This window comes from Dermacentor silvarum, chromosome 1 (assembly GCF_013339745.2).
Source record: "Dermacentor silvarum isolate Dsil-2018 chromosome 1, BIME_Dsil_1.4, whole genome shotgun sequence".
In the NCBI taxonomy this organism is placed as follows: Eukaryota; Metazoa; Arthropoda; class Arachnida; order Ixodida; family Ixodidae; genus Dermacentor; species Dermacentor silvarum.
In genome coordinates, this window is record NC_051154.1 from 295,413,439 (window position 1) to 295,439,235 (window position 25,797).

Consider the following 25,797-nt stretch of genomic DNA (forward strand, 5'->3'; position numbering starts at 1 on the left):
GAGTCGGCGCGAATATGTGATACTCGTGCCTTTCCACCGGCAATATCCGGTGCCGAAAGGAGCATGTGACGGCCATCGAGGACCCCTCTGAACAGGCTCCGATGGCTGGCATTCCGCTGGCAGACTGGCGCAATGAAGGTGGCTGGCGCAGGACATATTTCCCACGTGGTGTCACGTGTGCATGGCGCGGAAAACAAGGCCGTGTTTGCTTGGGTTTCGATGGGAAAACAGAGGCAAACACAGACACAGCGCATTGACCACAGCGTCGTGGGAGCCTGCGTGGAGTAAGGTAATATGGCGTTTATCCTCGATAATGCATTTGCGGGCCGCCGGTGCGCATCAACGTTCGGTAAGGCTTTGTTCCAGACACTCGTCTGTCGTTATGCATAACCATCCGTCTGCGCCCTAGCGTGAGAATGGTGTGCCTGGCCTTCCGGTCTTCAATAGGAGTCACGCAAAACGTCATCATCAACAACAACAACGATGACGACGATAATGACAATCAACAACTCTACTACTATTACCAGAACGGCAGGAAGTACGACGACGACGACGTATACTGTCGTGCCGAAATTAGGCGCGAACGACAATAAACAAGAGTAGACCACCCCTTGTGCTTGATTGCTTGAAATTGTGATGTGCGATCGTGGCGTAAAAGGGAGGTTGTATATACGTGCTCGAAACCAAAAGTTAAGCGATTCTGGGTGAGTCAGATCACTGTTACCCACACTGGCAAATGCGAGAAGGTAAATGCGCATTCTAGTTTCTTTTCTAGTATTCGAGTTTCAATCTGCGGAGTGAAAGTATACCGCTAGGGCGTTCCGGCAGACTAGATAAGCAGCTAGTACTTCTGCAAATGACTGGCATGCAGTGACTACGCAAACACACGTAATATACGAACACATAGGAAGTGCTGCGTTCCGTACCTAATTTGTGCCTTCGCCCATTGTCGCTGCACGCTGTGACGATATGCAATACTCTGCATGCAGATATAGATACAGAGACAATAAGGAAAAAGAGATAAAGAAAGCAGATAGAACATGAAAAAGGAAGCCTGCAAGAAAGCTTTCTCATACAGATGTGACTCAAACCCCAGAGTGCCAGTGCGCGCATTCATATCGACTGGGAAGAAAACAAGAGCTTGATGACGTGCCATTGCCCCTATTTTTACTATCAAATCGGAATGCCCACTTCTTGCCTTCTTCAAACGCAATGCACACCATCTTGGTGGTGCTGTTTGAGTCGTGTGAAGAAGCCTGCTTCCAGAGTTTTGCATGTTGTTCTCAAAGGGCCTTTCATCTTGCTTCGGCATTGCAAAAAAACGAGCGCGGTTCATAGAACACGCGCTGACCACCGTTTCTGCAAAGTATCAAACAGCTAAACGGCGCCACAATAGCTCACATTTCAAACGAAAGCCCACACGCCCTTGCTATGGAGAGAGCTCCGTTTCTTGCTGGAGAATCAAGAACACGAATAAATGAAAAGTAAATGTGCGTATTAACGTACGTAAATTTCACTTCGGGTTATGAGGGACGCCGTATTGGAGAGCTACGGATTAATTTTTGCGACCTGTGGTTCTTTAACGTGCGCCAAATGCACAGTACATGGGCGTTTTTGCATTCCGCCCTCATCGAAATGCGGCCGCCGCGGCCGGGATCGAACCAGAGACCTCAAGTTCGGCAACCACCGGTGCAAGAAATATACTTCAAATGTTGATACTCGCCGCCCGCCACGGCGGACAGCGCGCACAGATCGTGTTCGCTGTAGTACATGCGCATGCCGTAGCTGCGTGGGGGGCGCTGCGGCTTCGGCATTTTTGTTTTTCCTTCGGCGAAAGAACTAGCAGGCGTTTCAAGCTGTTGTTTACACCACGTATTGGGCCACCGCACTCGGCTTCCATCGCGTTGCGAGATGCTCCCTCCTATCTTTTTTTCCTTCCTTCATGGCTGTAGCACATGCGCCGGCCGCAGCTGTGTGGGGGGTGCTAATGCTCAGGGGCCGATTGGGCCGAGCCGTAACCTAGGCAACCTAGGCCATTGCGCCGAACAATATCTGGTCGCGCCGTTTGGCGGAGTGTCAACACCTGAAGTACGTTTCTTACAGCATGTCGGCAACGCAACGCTAATCCACTTAGCTACTGTGGTAGGTAGAAAGAAAGCATGGTCACGCACAGAAACACCCATACGCAAAACGTACTGCCTGAACGTCACAGATTATGGCCCGTTACTTCGATAAAGCTACCAGTGCAGAAAGCAAAAAACCACCACAAGTGCGCCGCGCAACAATAAAAAAACAGAAGTCAGAAGTAGAAGAAAAAGAAAAAAAGAAAAGGAGGAGGGGGGTTCATTAGGTTGCCATGACCACGGCCTCTCGATGAAGAACACACGGTGCGGCCTGCCGCGTCGAGGCGCAGGCAATGGGCCAGAGCGTGGAAGCGGAGTTGACAGTTGTCGCCGCATTTCGCTAGGAGGGTGCCAGTAGTAGGGGAGGGCTAAAGCCCCTTGATAATTCTAAAGTACTGCCACTCTTTGTACTCTGCCGCCGGCGCGCGACCTCCTCGCCTCCTCCTCGCCCCTCGCGAGTCCCTTCCGCGGCAGACGGTCTTGCGCCCGTTTTCCTGCACGATGATTGGTCTCCCTGCCGTTGCCCTTGGAAACGAGTGGAGCTTGAGTTTTGCTTGTGTTTTGCTTTTTCGTTAGCGCCATTTTGCGCCTTAGCTCGGTTGGCTCGGCGTGTATACATAGAGAACGGCGCACTAACATTGCACGCTGTTTCGGGCACTGTCTGCTAGCGCTATGCCGTGCTGCTGCGCATATAACTGCAGCAAGAAGCGTGATGATGGTTATGCAGTTTTTACGATACCGCAAGGAAAGAGTGATGGCTTGCGCAAGAAGCAGTGGCTGCGCAACATTGGCCGAACGAACTTCGTTCCGACAAGGAACAGTATTGTTTGCGAGGTAAGGCGCCTTTCTTATTGCTCATATCAAAGCATCCCTAATGCTGCATTTTTTCAATTCTTCCGGCCTGCTCATTAGTGTTTTTGCTGTGGCAATTTGTACGTTGCATAAAAATGTGGTTCTCCTCAGAATGCTGAATATTCTGCTGGGACTCCATCACCTCGCACGTCAACTGTTATTCAATCGGAAATGCAGCATTATATATTCTGCTTTCCACTGAACAAATATACCCGAAGATCCCGCCTCTCGATCGCACTTTTCGTGATTGTTAGGATCCGTTGCCTGTTTTACTGAAAATCAGAATAGCAGCTTGTAGAGGAGCTATTTACAGCTTCGATGTGTGTGTCAGTCACTTAATGAATGCAATGCAATGAATTGAATGGAATGAATGCAGGGCCTGAAAAAAATTTGTTGGAAGTATACCCGTGGTATTGCAGGTGATGAGCGCCAGCTTGTCCACATTTTAAGGCGAGACCCTTAGTTAGATATGTTTCAAGGTGAGCGTTTGAGGTACAGAAAGTAACGTTACCTAATGTAGGCCAGAAGCGAGCCAAATCATGTCCAGCCGTGTATAATAGATTATTAATGATTAGCAAAGTAAATTCATGACTGATTAGTGTTGGATTAAGGTGGTTTAAGGTCGATTAAGGTGTATTAAGGTTAAATAAGGAGGTCTAAGGTCGATTAAGGAGGATTAAGTTGGATTAGGGTGGCTTAGGGTGGATTAACGTCGAATAACGTGCATGAAGGAGGCTTAAGATGGATTAAGGTCGATTAAAGTATATTAAGGAGGATTAGGGTGCATTAAGGTCTATTAAGGTGTATTAAGGAGGATTAGGGGGCATTGAGGTGGATTAAGGTCTATTAGATGTATTAAGGAGGATAAAAGTGGATTAAGGTCGAATAAGGTGCGTCAAGGTGGATTAGTGTGGATTGAGGTGAAGTACAGTAGATTTTACAAGACTCGCATTCGCGTCTCTTAGACGATAGCTAAGGACACCTGGTAATCTTTTTCAGTCCTTGAATTTGCTTTGAACTGGGCTACCATGCACGCGTGAGTGGGTGACGATTATTATTTGATTTTCTCACGGATACAGGCAATGTGCAGGAGGCGATCGCGCACCCTTGCTGTTTAGTTCTAGGCGGAGGCCGGGAATCTTCGCTTTACTAGCGAATGCGTTACAATCACCTTTCTTCGATTTTGTTCTGTGGGTAAACCTTTTCCATCCATGTAACACGAGCCGATGTCATTGTATCAGTGCGGTTTGATTACGAAGGTTGATCAATAAATAATGATTATGGTTATGATGTAGCAATGCAGGGAATATTATGTAGGCAATAATGTTTAGCACTGCAGCGTATTAGCCACTTGTACTTGTATAAAGGACGTTTTATTCATCCTGCCTGAGTGATTAACTCTTCGATAAATGCTCTAGCTACATTTCACTGAAGACAAATTTGAGCCACGCATATTACAAGAACTTGGAAAAAAAAGCTGAAGCCCAACGCAGTTCCAACAATTTTCTCCCACCGACCTGTCGTGAAGCACAGTTAGCCCCCTAGACAGCGGCATGAACCTCCAACTGACAGTAGTGATTGCTGCTGCTTTCTCCTTTTCCCGCCTCTAATCATTTCAGCAATAATGATCTCAGTCGCTTATCGACGCAGCCAACGACACTATGATCCGTTATGCAAAGCCTGTCGCCACCGCATGTTTGCCCGCTATCTACAATGCGTCGGCCCCCGCTAATCAAAATCCCAATTGTAACTATCCTACTACATAATTTAACGGTATGTCGGTGTGAACTATCAAAATGTCGGTGTGAACTATCAAAGGCTTTCAAGAGATCGCTCGTTGCTCCTTCTCTTTCCTCTGGATTGAATTGGTACGGCTCGCTATCTGCTTGCGCTCCCATTTCCGAGCCCAGATTGGTGTGCGCCTGGTTTTCACATTGCGCTTTCAACAGATCTCTCGTTGCTCGCGCTAAAGTAAGTCTGCGAGACGAATAAGCATCTGCTAGCGCAGTAGTGTTTTGCCACGCGCTTACTGTGTAAGCACTCACGAATGCCGGAAAGCACTAATACAATGGTGAGAAAACTACGCTTTATTTTCTTTTACTTTGTGATGCACCTTCAGACGGGCTAGCGCCGAGAGATGGCTTCTAACAACCGCTGGAAAGAGTCTTTCTACTGGGTAGCCCGAGGGATCCGTGGCTTCTAACAAACTCAAGAAATGATCTTCGCAGCGTACGTGGCGGTTAATTGATTACCACGACATCTATGCCAGGAATGACTCCAGCAGCGCTGCAGTTACCCTGTCACCACCACTGACGAGGTGGCCATTCACTTTTTGAGAATAAATTTCTGTTTTTTGCGTTTGAACGCTCGTGATGGGGCCCACAAACTTCACGCAGTGGTTGATTGTCTCCCAGTGCAGATTGAGGCTCGCCTCGTTAGCATCTACTAAATTTGGAATACAGTTCTATGCGAACCATGCGCTACTGCGAATAAAGGTCCCCGGTTGAACATTGGCTGCAATAATCGCGTCGTCTGTCGGTCGACCTTGAAAAGTCGCAGCACTCCTGTGGTAGCGCAGACCATGCCGAAGAACCATGGTGCACGATCTTTTAACATCGCCGTAATTTTGGCGGCTCGGTGGAACGTTGTCGCCCTTCATCAGGCGACCTCGATTGTACTTTCACTTGCCGCGAAGAAGGCACTCGTCAAATTGCGCTATCTTTCCGGGGCCCCCGAGAGGAGATCACGCCAGCAGCTCGTCCATCCTGACCTCACGGGCGTAGTTCTTCCAGTCGGCGATGGCATGCTTCGACAAAGGACACAAGTCGCTGGTCATCTCATTCAACAGCCACACATCTACGCTATTGCTCACGCAGTACGTCAGTACGTGAGCCAAATCACTTGCCGCCTAAAGAGGTGGACGTTCGGACGGCCGAGGCGGTCCGTGTTGGCGAAGTAACTTTTCTCGCCTCTCTGCCCGTACAGTGCAGCGGTACCGTGTAACTGCAAAGACCGCTTTCGGCACCTGTTGCACCGGAAGGCTGCCTGGCGTCCATTCTGAGTCTTCCTGTACAATGTGACCACTACAATGGGACCAACCAACCACAGGTTGGCTGGTTCGATTGGAACCCTGGGTGCTTGCAGGTGCCCCAGTACTCCAATGATGCCGCCGGACCTGGCCTGGCGCTGGTACACGGTGGACGCACGGCGCTTGAAGCCGGAGAGAGCCGAAGCTAGCGATCGCATGAACTCTTCCTCTGCAGCCTAGTCACACCAATCTGTGCTCCGAAAGCATAATCTGCCCGCCACGCTGTCTCCGCAGACGAGAGCTTTCGCCTAACTCGCTACACAGCCAGCGCACTGACGTATTGGAAAGGCGAAAATGACGTTGAAACTCTACATCGGTCATGTAGGTGAACGGGTCCAGACGGTCTATTGACGCTTGCTGTCGCTGGATGCGATGACACAGGCTGCTGCTGCTGCCGCTGCCATGTTCCCGAGTTCAACTCGGGGAGTGTTTCGCGATGTACGAATTTGACACGAGTTCGCCTGTCAATTAAAACCATAGGTCACGCCCCACGCGAGGCATGTAACTCTTGTGCGCGCCCCCACCACAGTTGAGCCACGCCCAACTTATTGTTCGGCAACAGCGACGCGGTGCTGAGCAGAGAGGCATCAACAATCTTGACCGCCGAGATAAAACACGCACAACGCACTGTCATCGGTGATGTACTGAGCGCCGATTATCGCTGGCTTATAGATACGCGTATATCTTCTCGGGCTGTGATGGCCCCACAACATGGTTTCATTGCCTGCACTGTGGCGACGTAGCACACAGCAAATAATTATCGGCACGTCACTATAGCTACTTGCAAGGCGTTGATGCGCCGTGGTGGACGACGATGCTGAGGAGTGCGTAGTGTTTTCCAACGATAACGTATCGCAGCTGTCATTTGAGATGAATGATGACGGATATGTATCGGAGTGGTAGTGTCGCTAATGCCACGTACACACTAGCGGAAAAACGCGCGCGGCGCGCCGCCGGTGGCAAGATGCGCGCCGCGAAAGCAGCCGCGAAATGGGTTTTTCTTGCCGCGGCATGGATCGCTCCTGGACCGATTTTTTGCGGTTTGCCGCGTGCCGCGGATGAAGGAGACCAATGAGAGCGGCCCGCTTCCGTGACGTGGGCGCGGGAAACTGGTGCCATGCGGACCCGCCCGACCGCTTGTTTCTCGTTTCGCACTATCATCTGCACGCGTGAGATCCCGGATAGTTCGAGAAGGAGGGAGGAGTCTAGTATGTCACGTGATTGCCGCAGCGGCGCGCCGCCGGTTGGTGTGGCCTAGTGTGGCCGCCCTGCCGCTGTTGCGTTTTGCCGCCGGCGGCGCGCCGCGCGCGTTTTGCCGCTAGTGTGTACGTGCCATAACACGGTCAGCGTCGGGCATCGCCCGCTTTTCTAGACCCATTACGATGGCATTTCTTCATCACAAGCACTGCACACTCAACAGTTGCAACACCTTCCTCGTTCGAAGTCTCATTTCATCACTGCACACTAGAGCCCTCACCTGCCAAAATGCGATTGTTGCGGTGTCGTTACGATATCCATCTACGATCGCTCTTAGCTCCAGCACAAACAATCGGCAAGCACTTTGGAGTGCACAACACACTCAAAATACTGCGTATACGCGCACAAAGGCACCTTCACTGGGCAAGCGATGAAAATCAATTAATTGTAACGCTGGGCAGCTCGCTCTTCTTCACAATGCATCACGAAGGCTTCGCCCACAGAAATAAACATGGTACCGTACAGCCATTGTGTAGCAACAGCCGTTGCTCCCCTCTCTATGGCTAGAGTCTCGTTTTTCGTTGGTAAAGCTGTGGCCTTAATAGCCTCAGTGAAGCGCCTGCGGTGAACAGCCATGCCGCGGCGATACTTTGCCCTTCCCCTAATAGACAGGGAATGGTCAGATCATTATCATGACTGACTTAATCGAGGATAGCACTGCAGCGCCCCTGGCGACTTGTCACCGTATGAACTGCCTCGTGCGTGCGACCCTCTTGAATGTATGCGCTTGTAAGCTGTCGCCTGACTGTCACCACTCACGCCAAAAAAGTGCAAAATCTAATAATTCGCTCTATCTCCATTTCTCATCAGAAATTTATAGCATTCATAATGAAAAACCGATACTTTAAGAAATAAATTGTTCGTTATTTTATTTGTTGTATTTTAAAGTATTCGATTGAAGGAAAGTGTAGATGCAGGAATGCACCGCATGTGCCCTGTTCGCGTTCGACGGAGGATAGAAAGATAATGCCCGAAAGAGAAGGCACGCCCTTGACGCGCCCGAGAAAGGCGTGGCAAGCGGCTTACAGCAAGTGTGCAGATAGACAGCGGGACAGTGACGGTATTGCTAAATTGCGATAATGCGTTGATAACAATATGCGGCGCTGGCGCGTTTCGTTGCGCAGTCTTCTGTGCTTGAAACGCCGCGCAGGGTGCGCACATGTTGTCATACGCGGCTTTATCTCGACATTTCTTTTAGCCCGTTGTTCTTGCGCTTTCCTTGCTATCTCCGTTCACTGACTGCCATCGAGCAAACTCGAGTAAAAGCCGTGCGAACGAGAAACTCGGCGCATCCTGCATAGCACCCCAGGACTACAAGAAGACCGAGAAGTTGAGGATACTTTTGCCAACGGCTGTGCCGACAGTGTTCCCCGGTTATCCAAGCTACATGAGCACGAGGAGCACGCCTGCTCCGAGGAAGAAGCGGCCACGCTTGGAAGTAGAAGACGATAATGCGCAGTCGCGTGCCGAGTGCTCGGGCAATGTTGCTTCAAAAGACAGGCCTGCCATTAGCCAAAACGGCTCGTCAAGTGACAGCACTGAAGCCACAACGCCCAACAACTCCGAACTAGGGAATGAAACGTGTGTGGAAATTGCATCATTTTCAGATGCATCATGTCAAACTACATTCGACCTTGTTAAACTGACAGAAGAAGCTCAAAAAAAGAAAAAACGCGCTGCTTCCAAGCGAAGATCGCTCGTATGAAAGGAGCACTGCAGGTCCTTGAAGAAAAAGTGGATGAGGCTGAGGAGCGCGCACAGTTTTATGAAAATAACACGGACATTGCCTGTTTTATGAAGGTGATCAATGGTGCTGCGCAAGGTGACAAAACTGCCGAGTTCGTTAGAAACCAAGTCCGCAGTTTCTCGACGAAGAAGCCCCACAACAGTGACGTCATTCTAAGGGAATGTGTAATTTGGAAGGCATGCTCCAACAAAGGTTATGAGCATATAAGATCCAGAATTCTCTCTTGTCGAAAGCTCCCTTGTCGCTCAACGCTCCAGAAATATGTACGCCATTCAACAGGTGAAATTGGCGTCACTTCGTTGATAAAGGAGCGGCTGTGCATCGAATTCAAGGGTCTCACTGGTCTCACTCTTACGAGCGCTTCTTGCTAACTGGGCAGGAAATGTTAATATGCCTGTTGAGCGTCTCGTATGCTTGGCTCAAAAACCTCTGGTCAGGAAAGTGCTGCGCCTGTGATTCCAATAACACAGTGATTCTTTTTTCACGCACGTGCAATAAAGCAATTATGACTCCCCTGATGTTCACAATGCTTTTGTTTCTAAGGTGTGAGCAACAATCATTCCGGAAATACAACCGCACCTGTCAATGAGCGACTCTCCTGTTGCAAAAATAATTGTAGCACAAACATACATTATCGAGGGTGAACAGCGCAACGGCAACAAAAGAGAGAAAACATGACGCGAAAAATCGCAAATCGCATGAGCAACCACTTCAGATAAAACTAACACTTGCTATATTTAGGTTGAAGCATCGCCGACGCACATTCGGTAGGACGATTACCAATATAGTTAACACTATAGCAAGTTTATTGTAAACCTTTAAAAACTAACAAGCGCATAGTAGCTGCGCTGTCAAGCCGCGATGCGCCGCAATAATTCCGGCGCCCTCGCTTTCGGTCTCCACAGAGGCTCCCCTACTGGTGGCGCCGCGGCGGCAGCTCGGAGCACTAGGCGCGCCACGCAGTATCCGCTCCACGCGGCAGGCCGCACCGTGTGTTTTTCATCGAGCGGCCGTGCCATGACGCAGTCCCTCGGCTCTAGTATGGGAGAAAGCAGAGAAAGATGTATTTATTATGAGAGAATAGGTGAGAGGTCGACTTGAATCAATGTTCTGACCTGCTACTCCGCGTTGGAGGAAGGGGAATGAGTAGAGAGAAAGAATAGAGAAAACGTTGATTACGAGGATGAGGATGGTGGTGAAAAACTTGCACGGTCCAAGACAGGGCAACAAGACAGAAGGCAGGGAAGGAATGTCGCCTGCGGAAGCTAGTTGAAGCAAAGGCAGAGTGTGTCTACGTTGGGCATGAAGCTGGCCCTTTCGCAGCATAGCGGTGCCACATTTCCATTCTTCCTATCTGCTCTAATAAGGAAACAATTTGAAAGAATTCTTGAGGTAAAACGCTTCTTGGACAACGCTTTACAACTTACACTGCATAACCAAACTTTTCGTTGGGAGCATGGTGAGAGGCCCTTTACCGGCGGTCATGACTATTGCTGCACATAACAGCAACTACTTTCGAAAGGCATAACTTAAATTTCCATGAGCATCACTAGATAATTTCGTCTCGCACGGAGCACTTCTGAAAAATTTGTGCTCCAACTTTCAGTGGCAACTGAGTTGCTATTGTAAAGGACGGAGTTAGCGTTTCAATATTACTATAGAATCACCTTCGGCGTCCATCATTAATTTCGATATGCCTGCCACTGCTATCCAATACGTGTACTAGTTAAAATAAAATAAAAATGTCATTTCATAGTTTTTTTTAATTATGCGCACGTTAGTGCAAACACTGTTTGAGAACTAGCGTTCTCGTGGGAGTATGTTCAATATACCCAATGAAAGAATCAGTTTTGATCGGAATGTATTGAAACTATTGAGGCTCGGGACGATTGGAAAGGTGAACTGGTTTGGATACTGTAGAGAGTGCTTTTCAGCAAGACGCCGCGTACTTTTCCGCAAAGCAGTAACTTGACGGCGGCATTGGGCTACCCGACGGAATTCCGACAACCATCCCTGACAGCGCAACCCTAAAAAAAACAGACAAAATCAATATGGTGCTTTGACAGAGGGTGGTGCTTTGAGGAAAATATGAGAATTAGTCAATTAATTAAATTTCATTGTGTGGCTGTACATGCCAAATTTTCGATATGATTATGGGGCATGCCGTAGCGGGAAACTCTGGATTAATTCTGACCACCTAGGATTCTTTAACGGGCACCTAAATCTAAGTACACCAGCGTTGTTGCATTTCGCCCCAATCGAAATTCGTGCCGCAGCCGCCAGGATCAAACCCGGGAACTCGAGCTCCGCAGCGCTGCGCGAGAGCCATTAAGCCATTAAGCTACCGCGGTGGTTACGAAAATCGAACGCTATAAACAACGACCAAACAATTAACCATCTAGCCCACCGTTTCTGCTTTATATACACCACGGTCTCAGTTGGCGCACGATATCTACTCCGCAGGACATCATCGCGTTCAACGACCTGCGCATGAACGACCTGCCGTTTCCAATCATATCGGACGAAAAGCGGGAGCTGGCCGTGCAGCTGGGAATGCTGGACCCCATTGACAAGGACAACGAGGGCATACCGCTCACCTGCCGGGCGGTGCGTATACACATACCCGTCTTGAACAAGGGGGTGCACACTTAGAATGGTCTCACTACGCTTGAAATGTGCTTGTACTGTACTGTCACAAACTATTTGTGACACGCTTGAAATCTGCTTGTACTGTGTTGTCACAAACTGAATACTTTAGTTCTCGCCATGTTTTCGTCCAAACATGCAAACGAAAGTATGGCGTCCACTGTGGAACAGTGCTATTTCTATAGGCCAACGATGCGACGAATCTATAGTCTTGAAAGACAGATCGACAGAGCACTGTGTCATGTGTTGGCCTACTCGTTTTTCACGTCTTTGCGCTGGAAATATCACTATATCTCCGACCATCGTACCTAACAGTATGTTCTAGCAGACAGAACATCGACGTAGGGCTAATGTTATAGAGGGCACCTTGTATTACTCAGCCGATTACCTTGCTATGTTGTATACGATAATCTACTATACTATGCTATGCTGAGTAGCGAGCTGACCATTATTCGAGCACACGTGTACTTGTACCGTTTTTTTTTTTCGTTTTTTATGTAACAAATCATTCAATTCTGTTTCACAGTCAGGAAACGTTGTTTGCCAAGCTCATTACGTTGACTTCCGAATCTAAATATAATGCCTGACGTTTTCTTCAGCTTTCCGCGGGCTTGTTAGCAAACAGCACTGATAAAAATTAGTTGTTTTGAGATTTATAGATTCAGTTACCGATTACTTATGTCAGATGTTTCAGGAAAGTGGTTAAGCGACCCTTGAAAACAGCACAGCTTTCATGAAGATACGATTCTTCGAGGACAAATCATTCACTGCGACGGACACGCAAGATCTATTTCATTGTCACAAATATATGAAATAAATAAAGTCCACTAATTAACGTCCTAATAAGAAGCGTTTGAGGATCTGTTGGCATTGGTACATGCCTTATGACTTGGACCGGTCTGGACCAACGTCTTAAATGTGTGGCGAAATGCATCATTGCTCCAGCCAAAATATTAGGCAACAAATTTCAAATAAAGAGGAAATGCAGTTAGAAGAAAAGATAACTGGGAAGAGCAATAAATTTCCCCGCGCCTGTTGAAGACGTAGTCCTTGGAGCTGGTGCTAGGCACATGATTTCACGCAAATCTGATTTATAGCATCATGTCTGTCTCCAGTTTTATACTGCAACATAACCCCCCCCCCCCAAAAAAATAATAATTAAGAAGATAAGTGGTAACCTTGAGTTACTATACGACCAATTATTAACTATCATGGAGACGCATACGTCCGCCGCTGTCAGTGATACAGTTGCAAAAAAATGCGTCTTGATCATTGTTGTTTTTGTTCAAAATCATTTTTATTGTGCTCTCCGAACCACCCGTTATGTTGCCTGAATATATTCCAGGATATTTAGGAGAGCCTAATAGTGTATTCAGTCGATTGGCTACAGAGGTTGCATGTCTTCCTAAAGCACGCTGAGCTGCATCACTGCACGGCATTGTCTTCGAGGTTCTGCGCAATGTTCCTAAAGAATAAATAAATTATAGGGTTTAACATCCCGAAACTGCACAGTGCGTTGTGAGGCACGGCGTAGTGAACGGCTCCGGATTAATTTTGTCCACCTGGGGTTCCTTCAACACGCACCCAAATCATCGTACTCAAGCGTTTTTGCGTTCCGCCACCATCGGTCGGGAATTGAATCTATGACGTCGTGCTCATTATTATTATTACAGGAAATGAAAGCACACATATGCAATGAACAGAGAGGGAAATAGGGAGGGAACAGGCTGCCAATTCACACGGAGAAGGGCGCAAAGCCTTCCAACTCTTTAGGAAGGAGGAATAGAAAAAGAAGTGGAAGATAGGAAGGAAGGGAAGTAAAGAGAAAAGAAACGGCAAGATGACAGGTCACAAGGACTAAAGTAAAGCAACGACAAATAATAGTGTGCGCAAGTCGTAACAGGGGCGCTATAACGTAAAATGATTCCAAACGGTTTTGATTCCAATTTCTGCAATCAGCCTCCACGATTGGTCAAAACATTTTCAGGCCACTCCCAACTTCGCCTGTCTGTCACGTGGCGTCACGAAAACCGCCATAGCTCCCCATCTGATATAACGTGTACACACTGATTATGCATGATTAAACCGCACATAAGAAAAATAATCATTCCTGATTCCACGCCTTTTCACCATTAGCCCTCTGCTATTGGGTCAATGTTTTCTGGCTACGCCCACTTCATCTGTCTGTCACGCGACCTTACAAAACCGCGAAAACTCACCACGTCAGAGTGACGTGTATGCGGAAAGAAATTTATTAATATGCCGAACAAAACTGAAAATTTTTCTGATAGCCACAGACTGCCCCGTTCCGAAAGGAATAGAAGATGGCTGCCCGCCGATCGCTGAGGGCCTCGCTACTCGCACCTGCCGGTGAGCATGTATTTATTTGCGTATGATAAACCTTTTTGCGTGGCAGTGAAACGTTATCAAGCCCTTTCGGCTTGCATACGACATCGCTCTGCCAACTCTTCCTTACTGAGGATCCGTTTTAGCGGCATTCTTATCCTTCCGTTGCACGCCGCCGCGATTTTCAACCAGCCACCGCAAGCTAAGTAAGGCGAAGCGGACCAATCGGAAAAGCCGGCACCACCCTCTTCATGCGGTTATCTATTTTCATTGTGCTGGCTCGGCCCCATCGAAACCCTCTCCACTAGAGCGTGCTGCTCGCCTCTTGTCAGCCAATTGGATAACAAAAACCGCTGAGTGTAGACAATGTTATTGGTTTTGAAAGCGAACAAAGGTGAGCTCCTATAAACGAGGAGAGTGTTTGATTGGGTTGTTCAGACAACGCTGCGGGTCACCGCCCCATGCTTGCGTCGGTGATTACGTAAATTTGACGTCAGGATTTTGGAATCAAAACAGTTTGGAATCATTTTACGTTATAGCGCCCCAGAACATGAACGCAGGAACACAAAAATAGAAAAAGTCGCATGAATTACAAAATTATAAAAAAATTCAAGGAATAAATTAGCGACAAGGTTTCATCTCTCGCAAAGTGCCTCCCAGGCGGGAAGTCAAGCCAGTTTCTTGTAGAAAAGTCAACTAGGCGCGATGTAAGGGGCGAGGTGCATATTCATGAATTCGTATTGAGCCAGCCTGGTCGCGTCGAGAAGCACAATCACTCAGATACATTGAATGATCGAGGCTCGTACACTGCAGGCCAGGTAATATATATATATATATATATATATATATATATATATATATATATATATATCGTCCCTTTGTAGCGACGTGCGCTGCGCAGCGAGAGCAGGACCCTCTTAAAGAAGGTGATCAAGGAATCACAAGAAGCGCGCGATGAACTGTCCACACGTCCTTGTGGGTATTAGCGTTAACACACAAGAACAGAGCAAACCCTTAACTTGAGTAATTGAACTCTAGCTGGACAAGGGAACCCTGGACGACGAACACAGGGAGGAAAAAATACACTTGCAGTACGCTGATCTGGGTGCTGCTTGACGAGGTATCAACGAATCAACAGACGAGCGTCGTCAAGCCTACACAGAATTTGTTCAGAGCACAATTGGAAGCGAATCGATCAGTGTCTTCAATTCCAGCCATACCCACGTGCGAAGGTATTCACTGGCCAACAAAGAGATGTAATTCTGCTGGCGGACTCCATGACGCTACATGCAACTGCGCGACCAGCGTCAATTCTCTCCACTCTGCTAAGGGCAGTGCGGGAGTCCGCAAGGATGACGGCCTTGGATGTGCTTAACTGCTCTTGCACATACTTCAGGACAGAATCAGTCGCTGCCAGCTCCCTAGTTGTTGATAATGCAGCATGCGGTATGCCAAACACCCGTCGGATGTCAGTCGAAGGGCAGAAGAAAACTGGAGAGGCGCCTTTGACCGTCGTTGTGTATAGATGCGTCCGTAAATACTTAACGGGGACCTCCAAATCTTTCGAATCGACATGACTGGGACAATTGGAATAGCACCGGAACAGGCAGTTCCGACTTTTTGTGCATTTCAAGGAATTCAAATATCAAGTGGGAATAGATGATACGCTGAATCCTTCCGGAGGTGTAACTGAAGGAGCACCTTCTGCACTGCCAGCAACAACAACAACAACAACAACAACAACAACAACAACAACAACAACAATAATAATAATAATAATAATAATAATAATAATAATAATAATAATAATAATAATAATAATAATCATTTATTTATCGTGTACAGGAAAAACCATGAGGTCTATGTGCTGGCGCACGTATACATAGAAAAAGAAATACAGCGAGGGAATATCAATAAAAAACAACAATGAATAAAAAATAAGAATCTTGAAAAGAAAAGTGTAGATACATGTAACCGTAGGCGCAAAATGCATACTCAAAAAAAGGAGGAGAAGGGAAGTTGAACAATATGTGAAACTAAGAGACAACAACGCAAAGCTCAGAACAGAATAATGGCAGCAATATCAAGGCCATGAAAGTGGGCGTTGTAAAGACTCTGTATTCTGTGGAGGGTTGAGTGTTGGTGGTGACAGTCAGCAACATGGAAAGGTCTGCGTTCTCTGGTGATCTTCCGCGGAATACGAAACATGATACAACTGAGGAGTTAGGGGCACATGATGATACCGTGAAGGAGTTTGAAAAGAAACTGAAGGTCAGCGCGATTACGTCGACAGCGAAGTAAGGACAATGACAATGACCCGACAGTACTAGAGCAAAGGTCCAGCGTCGGTATCATCACCGCAAAGCGGGGATGATATATGCTTAGAAACTTTTTCTAGACCCGATCTATAACGTCACTGTTGGATCTAGCGATGCCGTTCCAGACGACCGACGCGTATTCGAGTTGAGGAAGACAGATTGTTGTGTACAGCTTGCGGAACGGTGTAGGAGAATTGAATTCACTCGATAGTCGGAAAACAGAGCCAAGAGTGCGCATAACCCGCATTGCAACGCGTTTAGTGTGAGCTGAAAAGTGTAAGGTTGTATCAAAAAGTACACCGAGTTCATTGATCTCACGGACCCTACACAATGGTACAGTCTACCGAATAAGAAAAAGAAATGCTTGCTGTTTTGTGGGTGAAAGTCATGACTTTGGTCTTAACAGCATTCAAGGTTAGGTTATTATTTGTGCACCATAATAATAATAATAATAATAATAATAATAATAATAATAATAATAATAATAATAATAATAATAATAATAATAATAATAATAATAATAATAATAATAATACATTTTTATTTGCATCATGCCGGGTCATACACGATGCAGGAGACCAGCATTAAAGCTGTCCGAACAAAAGCTATACAAGGCTGTAGGCCTCCGCATTGACACTAGGTTTGGTTTTAAATAATACCGTCATTTTCCCAATTCAAGAGAATGGACGCTGCAAGCAGACCAGAGAGCTATACGTCACATCGAGCATTTGCCCCTTGCATCGTACGGCCCTGCCCTTCTTAAATCGGCTGATTCAGCTCAACAGCAGAACACAATAGCCATGCACTGAGCCGCCGCGCTGAGTCACATTGTTGTTATAGAAATGCAAAAGTCCGCAAACGCAGTAGCATAAACTTTTTCGAGCAACATTGGCACTTCAGTGACCGAAAATATATATTTTAAGGACGTTTGGCCACTCGGATTTATACGATGCAGGTTGCGGTTTTTCTAGCTTTCCCCACTTGTTCCAAATCACTGCATGGACCAGGATAGGTGAGGAGCCTTTAAGGCAATAATAATGGACTAATAGATGAGTAAAAATATGTGTTATAAATTAGCCGTGGTTTTTCCTTATACGTTATTCCATTCATGACGTTTTGGGTTTGTTTTGTTTTTTCACCTTTGGCTCGAAGGTATTCATTATTGGACCCGACAAGAAGTTGAAGCTCTCTATGCTGTATCCAGCCACCAGTGGAAGAAACTTTCCGTAAGTATATATATATTCTCGTGTTCCGCACCGAAACTTCTGTATTTCTGCAAAGAACTTAGTATTGGCTTATTACACGCGCATTCATACAACTTCCTAAACATACGCATCAGGCGCCGAGATCGTTCAAGCTCGCGGAATAATTTTCTTATTTAGAAATTTAATAAAAATAAATCTGGCCGCTTTATATCCCCACACATAGATAGATAAAGTGAAATAGGATGCGCATGGCTTTGTTTCCGCATTTTACGTCATTTACTTAGAACTTCAGCGTTCAACTCTTGTTCTTCGCTCTCTCTCTCTCTCTCTCTCTGTGTGTCTTCTTTCTTTTTTTTCAGTGGCTTTGCTTACGAAATTAGAAGATTGCAAAAAGTACTGAAAAACATAAACATCATCTAATTGGTGATGTTTATGATGATGATGACGTAAAATGCGGAAACAAAGCCATGCGCATCCTATTTCACTTTATCTATCTATGTGTGGGGATATAAAGCGCCCAGATTTATTTTTATTAAATTTCTAAATAAGAAAATTATTCCGCGAGCTTGAACGATCTCGGCGCCTGATGCGTATGTTTAGGAAGTTGCCCCTACGTGGACGCGGCCAGCGACTACTACGGACTTCCCACAGGGGGTCCACACATAGTTCCTCAGGACCAAATAAAGTTCATGTCTGTCTGTCTGTTTGTCATCTAATTGACTTGAAACGAGCAGCACCGCTTTTCTTTTCTTAAATTTTGCTTTGAACTTGAATTAGGCCAACAGTGATTGTAAGGCAGCAACTCAACTAACCGCTTTTATTTCTTTACTTTAAGGGGCTGAAGAGCTCTTCTAAATGAAAGACGTTTGTGAGATGTGCTGGGATTATACATTGATGCACAACGGAACCTAAGGAACGCGGCTCTTGAATAGCAAGGCACACACGTCATTACAGCGCTTTGTTACATGAAACTGGGAAAAAAAACATGTGAATACATACCAGTTAAAAAAGACATGTTTAAATAAGACAAAGGTTTTCGGTCTAGATCTTTTAAATAAACTCACTTTCCGTTTTGTGACTGAACTTGACCGTGAAAGAGAAATTTATCACCACATAATTTTTCCGTATTCTTAAGATTTCTTTTGTGGATTGTGTTTGTGCTTGCGCTACCAAAGTCAGCAATGACGGTATCGGTGTATGCCTACTAAAATATAATAGTAATAATATACACAAAAATACTACCAGCAAACTGTAAGGCTACCAGCGATTGTAAGGGCGCTTCTTAAAAGCTGGAAAAGCCTCTTAAAACTGAAATACGCCAATTCTTCGGAAGAAAAACACGTAAATGCAGTAAGCGATCCAAACCGGAAATATTGAATCTAGTACCGTTCGTATTCAACACGATAGGAGCTTGTAAGTCAATTTTTATGTTCCCTCTACACTTTCATTTTATTGTGCTTTACTATGTTTAAAAAACTGTAATTTGAAACAGTTTTAACGCAAAAAAAAGAGTAAAGGATAGCACTGTGTGCCCGCGGCTAATGTGCAGCGTATAGCGGAGGATCAATTTCATCGAGACATTTGCGAATCATGGAATGTGCGTTTAGCTATTTGCGAAAAACAGTAAAAACTTTCTGCCGCAGAAACCGTGCTTGTTTCTAGCTCACAATTTTTATATGGGCGCTGGGTGTCAATGTCCTTAATTCCTGGACATGTTTGTGGATCAAGACGGAACGCGAAGCTAGGTGAGAATTCACTTCTCAAGGGAAAGCAGCTGTGGACCACGAAAGCTGCCGGGCGGCACAAGAAGGAAGCATGCGGGTGTCGTACCTGCAAATAATAAAACGTTTATTTTTAGGGGGAGCATCTCGTTGTTCCCCCTTCGCTCTTTCATTTTACCCTGGGTTTTGAATCAAAACGGAGCATTGTGCTATTTAAAATGAAAATTTCTATCTTGCAGTTTTACAAGACAAAGCTCCCTTCCTTTTAGTGTCGACAAAATTGAAATGCAAAGAATGATCCACATTAGGTATTTTTTTTTCAAGTAGGCAAAAAAGAAAAAAAGCGGCAGCGATGTGCAAGTACTTACCTCACTTTCTCCCACCTTTACTGTCAACACGCGCTGTAATTATTCTCACAAAACCTTAGCACTTCTATTTATAACAGAAACATATCTGTATGTTCACATTTTAAAAAGGACGCAGTGGCGTGCACGAAAGTCAAAATCTCTTCCACAGTTGCATGCTTTTTGTTTGTTTGTTTTTCAATCAGCATTTCGTTAAAACTTCGCTTTGATATGTCTTGCCTTTTTTCTTAAGGAATTGAGGTAACTTCTTCGATTGAGGAGAGAGAGAGAGGCTATGAAAACAGGAAGGTAGGACCGTTAACAGGAATAGCATGTGGTTGACTATTCCACAGAGGAAGATGGGGACATGGAAACGAGTGACATTTTCCTGAACACATGCACGCACAATGAAACTGTCATGCGATGAAAGGCGATCAGGTGGGCCTCTACCACGGACAAAAATAAAGGGTTATGCCGCCTTTACAACTTTATGCGCCTATGAACGGCTAGGTCTATGTTCGAGTACTTTGTAGACAGGTCACCCTGGCATGGACTGACTGGCGAAACAACACAAGGAAGAATAGGGCCAGTAAGTGACTACAAATGACACTTCTTTCACAGAGAACTGTTTCGAGCTGTGGCATCCCTCAAGCTCACCGAAGAGAAGAAGGTGGCCACTCCGGCCAATTGGATGGTGAGTGTGATTGAGAAATTTGAAGAGTGTGTTTATTGGCAGATGTTTCGATCGCCGGCAAAGTTTAATAAGTGTAATATCGGGCTAATGCAAACTTTATCGCGTAGTGCTTGAAAGCAACTGTGCTGCTCAAAAAAAAACAGCAAATATTTTTGTCTCTGGGTAGTAGGACAGCATAAGCACAGCATGTCCACCTTCTGAAGTTTTTCAACGACACTGCCCTATTCAACGAGTGGTGACGTTTAGTAAGTAAGGCTAAACTTCACCCAATCACCCAATGCATGTTGATAGCCTCATTGTAGACGGAGTGAAGTGTATTCTGTGATGACCTGCGTGTTCATATTGACACGTGTACTTGCTCATCCTTTTTCCAGGTACTGCATTATACTCGCTAACAACTTAATGTTATCGCTCTGCGTTAGACGCGCCTGCATGATTTGGAACTCACTCGAATGTTATCACTGATTCTGGTTGTCTATGTTTCGCCGAACCTTGTGTAATCAGATTGTATGCGCGACACGAATAGGGCTGTTTTTGGAAGGCACGCGAGCACCAGAGATTGCGCGGGAACCTCAGATCGCGCCAAAACCACGATATGATTATGAGGCACACCGTAGTGGGGAGGGGAGGGGGATAAATTTGGACCACATGGCTTTAACGTGCATGCAATGCCCGGTACACGGGGGTTTTGGCATTTCGCTTCCATAGAAATGCGTGCGCCGCGACCATGATTTGTTCCCGCGCCCGGACTCAGCGGCGCAACGTCAAAGCCACAGAGTCACTGTGGCAGGTTTGGCATAAATGTGACAACTGGCTCTCGCCCACTTTAGTATGACAACGGAATCGTTATCGGCTCCGAAACGTCTATACTTTATTGATTTCTGACTTGAGCAGCAACTTCATCTCCCCGAGTAAAAACAGTTTCTGCCACCGAAAACTGAGCTATCTCAGAGCGGAGTGCCTTTCTTACACGCACGATATGACCGGGCATAAACATGAATAACTGAAGATGGTGTGCAGTTGGCCTTGCCGTCGATCATCGATGCACCATTGACGTGACAGTGCGGAAACCACGAGGACAACCACAGACCACAGTGTTTGTTTATGTGTCGTTGTCTTTATTTTTCGGCACTATGTGTTATTGGCGAACATTTCATGTAAAGCCGATAGCACTCTCGCGTTTCAACATTCGGATTTACCACCTGTTATATTTTTGTACTTAGAACAGACTTTCAAAGAAGACAGTTGTGGCAGATAACGCTGCACCGCCTCTTAGGTTGATTGCAGGCAAAGACATAAAGTACTCGCGCACAAACGCCGTGGTTGAGTTAGTTAATTAACAGAACTCCGCCGAATAACTTTTTAATCATTTGCGTTATTGTAAATCTTTCAACTGCAGAAATTAGGTCTTGTAATTGTAAGGTGACGTTCATTTAGCCGGTTTTTCGAGAGTTGCTGAATAGTTCTCAAAATATGCTTAAAAACACATGGTGATTTCTTTACTTCCGTATCGTGCCAAGAATGATTTTGGGGTACTAACCGAAATTTGGGGTACTAAGCGTGACTGCTCTCACGAGCCCGCGCGCGTGCATAAGAGGCACGTCGACACACATACGCACGCATACACACGCATGCACGCATGCACACACTATATGCATTTGTTGCTGCTGACGTTATCGTTAAGCGGTTAATGCCTAACAGATGTACGAACTGGTTATGCAGTCACGCTATAGTGAACTAAGGTAATAATTCGTTAACTATATATGTTCACGTTTCCATATATCACCACATGTGATAGTGCTTTGAAATTGACTGAAAACGAACAACAATCAGATCTATGTTGTGCTTGTAAGTACACGGTGCTTGAAGCGCCGTATTCTGCATAACCTGAGATAAATGTCCGGCAATGCTTAGCTACTTGCGACAAACCCGAGGACGTCTGCGAACCAGATTCAAAAATTTTGCGTTGTTGTTCTTTCTTGAATGATGAGACCGTGAGAAGATAGGCCACCGAAGGGCCGGCTATCATAATCATCAATTACAGACTCTATCAATGTACACGAAAAAAAAGAAAAAAAAGAAGCAGTAAGGAAGAATAGCGGCGGAATAGACCATCACTTAACTCAGGCACATCCTTCTATACAAAATGTATATTCAGAGCGTGCTGTATCAGCGATATGGCGAACGTCTTGTCGCAACGTGCGCTACCAGAACAGTCTTTATCAGTGCAGTCACAACGCGAAAAAAATACACAACGTACAATAAAGCACATACATAAAAAATTGTTAGTGCAAGTTCACACAAACGTGCACGAAGTCAGATATTGAGATCACAATGAAACTTCTATCGACGAGACTGCGTAAAGTAGCGTGCGCGTGTCTTTCTTTGTCAAGGCACGGCCAGGGACCAGGAAACTTCTTCACACTTTCTCTACAGTTAGAAGTTAGGAAGATGGTGTGGGAGGATGAGACAATGTTTATGATAGAGGAGAGCCTCGATAGGCGTCCTTTATCACACCCTTTTCCGACCTTTTGTCCAACCCCGTCGACAACAGCTTTCATCATTTCCAAATTTAAGATAAAATATTGAACTGAAATAATATGGCGTAACACAAACTCAGACGCAGGCAACACCATATGTCAATTGTATAATAATTTTGTTGGCACTGTTTCTCGAGCAAATTGATACTTTGTGTGAGGCGTACTACAGCATCGTTACCGGCCACAAAAAAATGAATGTGTTGTACAATTCAAATGCCACCAGATGACGCGGCATTACAGTATATTAAAAGTGAAGGCGAGGAACCGCCATGTGATGTTCTATGTGTTTATCAAAACAACAGAGCCTTTTATGAGAACGAACTTGACAAATTGACTGTCAGTCCACATATATGCAGATGTTGATGCTACCATGTGCCCGTGCAATCTCATCATGCAAGTACTTTTTTCAGAATCGTAACAGAGCGGTTGATAACAATAAGTTATTTTAAAAGGTATTGGGTCACTATAGGATTATGTTCGGTCCGAGGAGGATAAGCGTTGTCTAGACCTCCCACATCGTGTTCCTAACTTTATTTCTATACTAGCAGGCGCAAAAACACGAGGCTTGTGAAAAAAAATGGTATTTTACGTGCAGCGTGCGTCCTGTAATCGCACTACAGTGAAGCTGTCAATTCTTGATTGCGTCTGCAGGCTAAGAAGGAATACTGTACTGTAAAATTTCAGTAATGGCTGTATCTCAGCAAGACCGCTACGTTCCAGTGCCTAGTTCGGCAGCCTTATCGCACACGTTGTTCATTTCCTATACGATAATGTCTGTTCTTCTAACTGTATAAATGGTTTTCTTCGCTGAAGCTGCCGCATTTCCTTAACGCGCCGACAGTTAAAAGAGGTAACATTGCCTTGAAGAATTCTCGTAAACTGCGCAATCAACGAGGGACACTTTCGACGAGGGTTCATGATTGCAAGTTATTCGTTTATGTGGAGCAGGTGGGCAGGCTTATTTAGGTCATTGATATTCTTCGCGCCTAAATCTCTTGGAATAGGCCGTTATTCTTGGATATGTACGCTATTGCAAATATTGACAGCTTTCTTTATTTCCCTTTGCGGTCCCGATTCCCCAACATTTTATACAAGTAGGAATATTTAACGAATTCATGTTCATTGTAGTAAACAGGGAGAAAGAGAGGTAATTTCGCAATTTGCACACTGTAAGTGTATTATCGCACAAAATAATCTGAATGCTGCAAAAACTATGCCAAAATGGTGTTATTTTGAAATCCTAAGCGCATTTTTCTCTTTTTCGGCGACGAACTTCGCAGCCGGGTGAGGCGTGCATGGTGATTCCGAGCGTGAAGGACGAAGAGATCCCGCTGCTGTTCCCCAAGGGCGTCACGTCCTACAATGTGCCATCGGGCAGAAAGTACATCCGCGTCACACCCCAGCCTGACCCTTGATGCGGCTGTGGAGCGGCTGAACTTCGACTGCCCCGCAGACTGCATATTCCTGCATCACACTTGCGATATTTCAGTGCACTCGCGCATGCGCATAGAAAACTTAACGCACCAGGTGTTATACCTTCTTGCACGTCAGATATAGCTGCATGTACGTGCTTGCTTGAAAAGTATCGTGTCACCTATACTCAAGTAGGAAGAAAATTACCTTACGTCCGCGCGTCTCACTAGACACAACGTGACATGAAATATAGCACGTGAGGAAAAAGAAATGGTTCGTGGGTGCTTAGTGTCTGCCACCTAAACGTGCAGATGAGAAAGAAAGATCTATTGCACCAGCTTGTGTTGCGAAACTAAGTCCCCCAAAAATCACAAACGTCAAATGTGTGTCCTGAAATTGACTGAAAAGCTACTGCGTAATGAAAGGCTCTAGCTTAGCGACGTTTGGATTTCCTCGCTGCGCTCAGGAGCAACCGAAAGGACGTTACGTGGCCTTCGACCGCGGTTCTCTCTTTGCCAGCTGCTGATAATAAAGGGGATTTGTCGACCAGAAACGATGAGCGCTCGCGCTCTATATAGATGTCCATACTTCAGCGCTGCTTGCATTTCTTCTTCTCCGTTACAAATTAAATAAATACATAAATGGTGAATATCTGTGTCTGGTCTCCGCTCACGTCAAATGGAGGCTTACTGGCATCAGACCTTTTGTACAAAAAGAAAAATGAAAAATATCACTGATAGAGTTCATTCCCCTTTCCGATACCACGGTCGAAACATCGTGGTAGCATTTGTTCGCATACGACTGAATGCTCGCATCACTTGGCCTCACAAAGGTAAGGAGCGAATGGAAGAAGTGAAATACTTCGACACATTGACACCATATATTGGAAGTATGCCACTTGCTATCTTAAGGGCGGCGGGCCACCTCCAGTGCGTTGGGGCTAAGGTAACACGCCTTCGTTTGTAGTACAGCCAAGACCCGATGTTGGCAAGTTCCGGAAAACATGATATATATGACACGCTCGGCGACGAGAGGTATGGTCCTTCTTCACAGTTCTAAAAAAAAGAAAGGACTGCTGGCTGCCCCAGCTGAAATTCCACATCGTTTTAAATATGACGCAAAACCATACGCACATTAAACCAGCTGTGGCTGCTGCCAGTTTGTTGCGTTTTCCATTACGTGTATCTTTTTTTTTTCATTGCGTCTTTGCCATGGATCATTTAATCAAAACAGTGCAAACACTTCTAATGTGCATTGATAGAAGCTTTATTCGATATTTCGGACAAACTTCTGCGTAATTTTCAGCGGGGGTCCCTCATGGTGAAAACAAGTACCAGTGGTCGTAGGCGCACCACGGCTGTCTTAATCTACCGGACTAAAAGAAATACACTTAAATACACATGAAAGCTATCTCGACGAAAAAAATACTGGCACAAAAAAATAACAGATAAGCACAACAGAGACTGAACAAAGAGGATGAGTGTCTAAGGTTTTTGTTTTCTT

The 25,797-nt window shown here is 45.7% G+C and overlaps 1 protein-coding gene across 1 annotated transcript in view; it reads left to right on the plus strand.

The window, feature by feature from the left end:
• Nucleotides 1-24,971, plus strand: part of LOC119441735 (peroxiredoxin-6) — a 55,498-nt gene extending 30,527 nt beyond the window's left edge. Inside the window, exons 3-6 of the mRNA XM_037706347.2 lie at nucleotides 11,531-11,674; nucleotides 17,530-17,603; nucleotides 20,269-20,341; nucleotides 24,162-24,971. Of these exons, the coding sequence (XP_037562275.1) occupies nucleotides 11,531-11,674; nucleotides 17,530-17,603; nucleotides 20,269-20,341; nucleotides 24,162-24,296 (426 nt within the window). The 3' untranslated portion in view covers nucleotides 24,297-24,971. The remainder of the gene's footprint in view (nucleotides 1-11,530; nucleotides 11,675-17,529; nucleotides 17,604-20,268; nucleotides 20,342-24,161) is intronic.
• The last annotated feature ends 826 nt before the right edge of the window (nucleotides 24,972-25,797 follow it).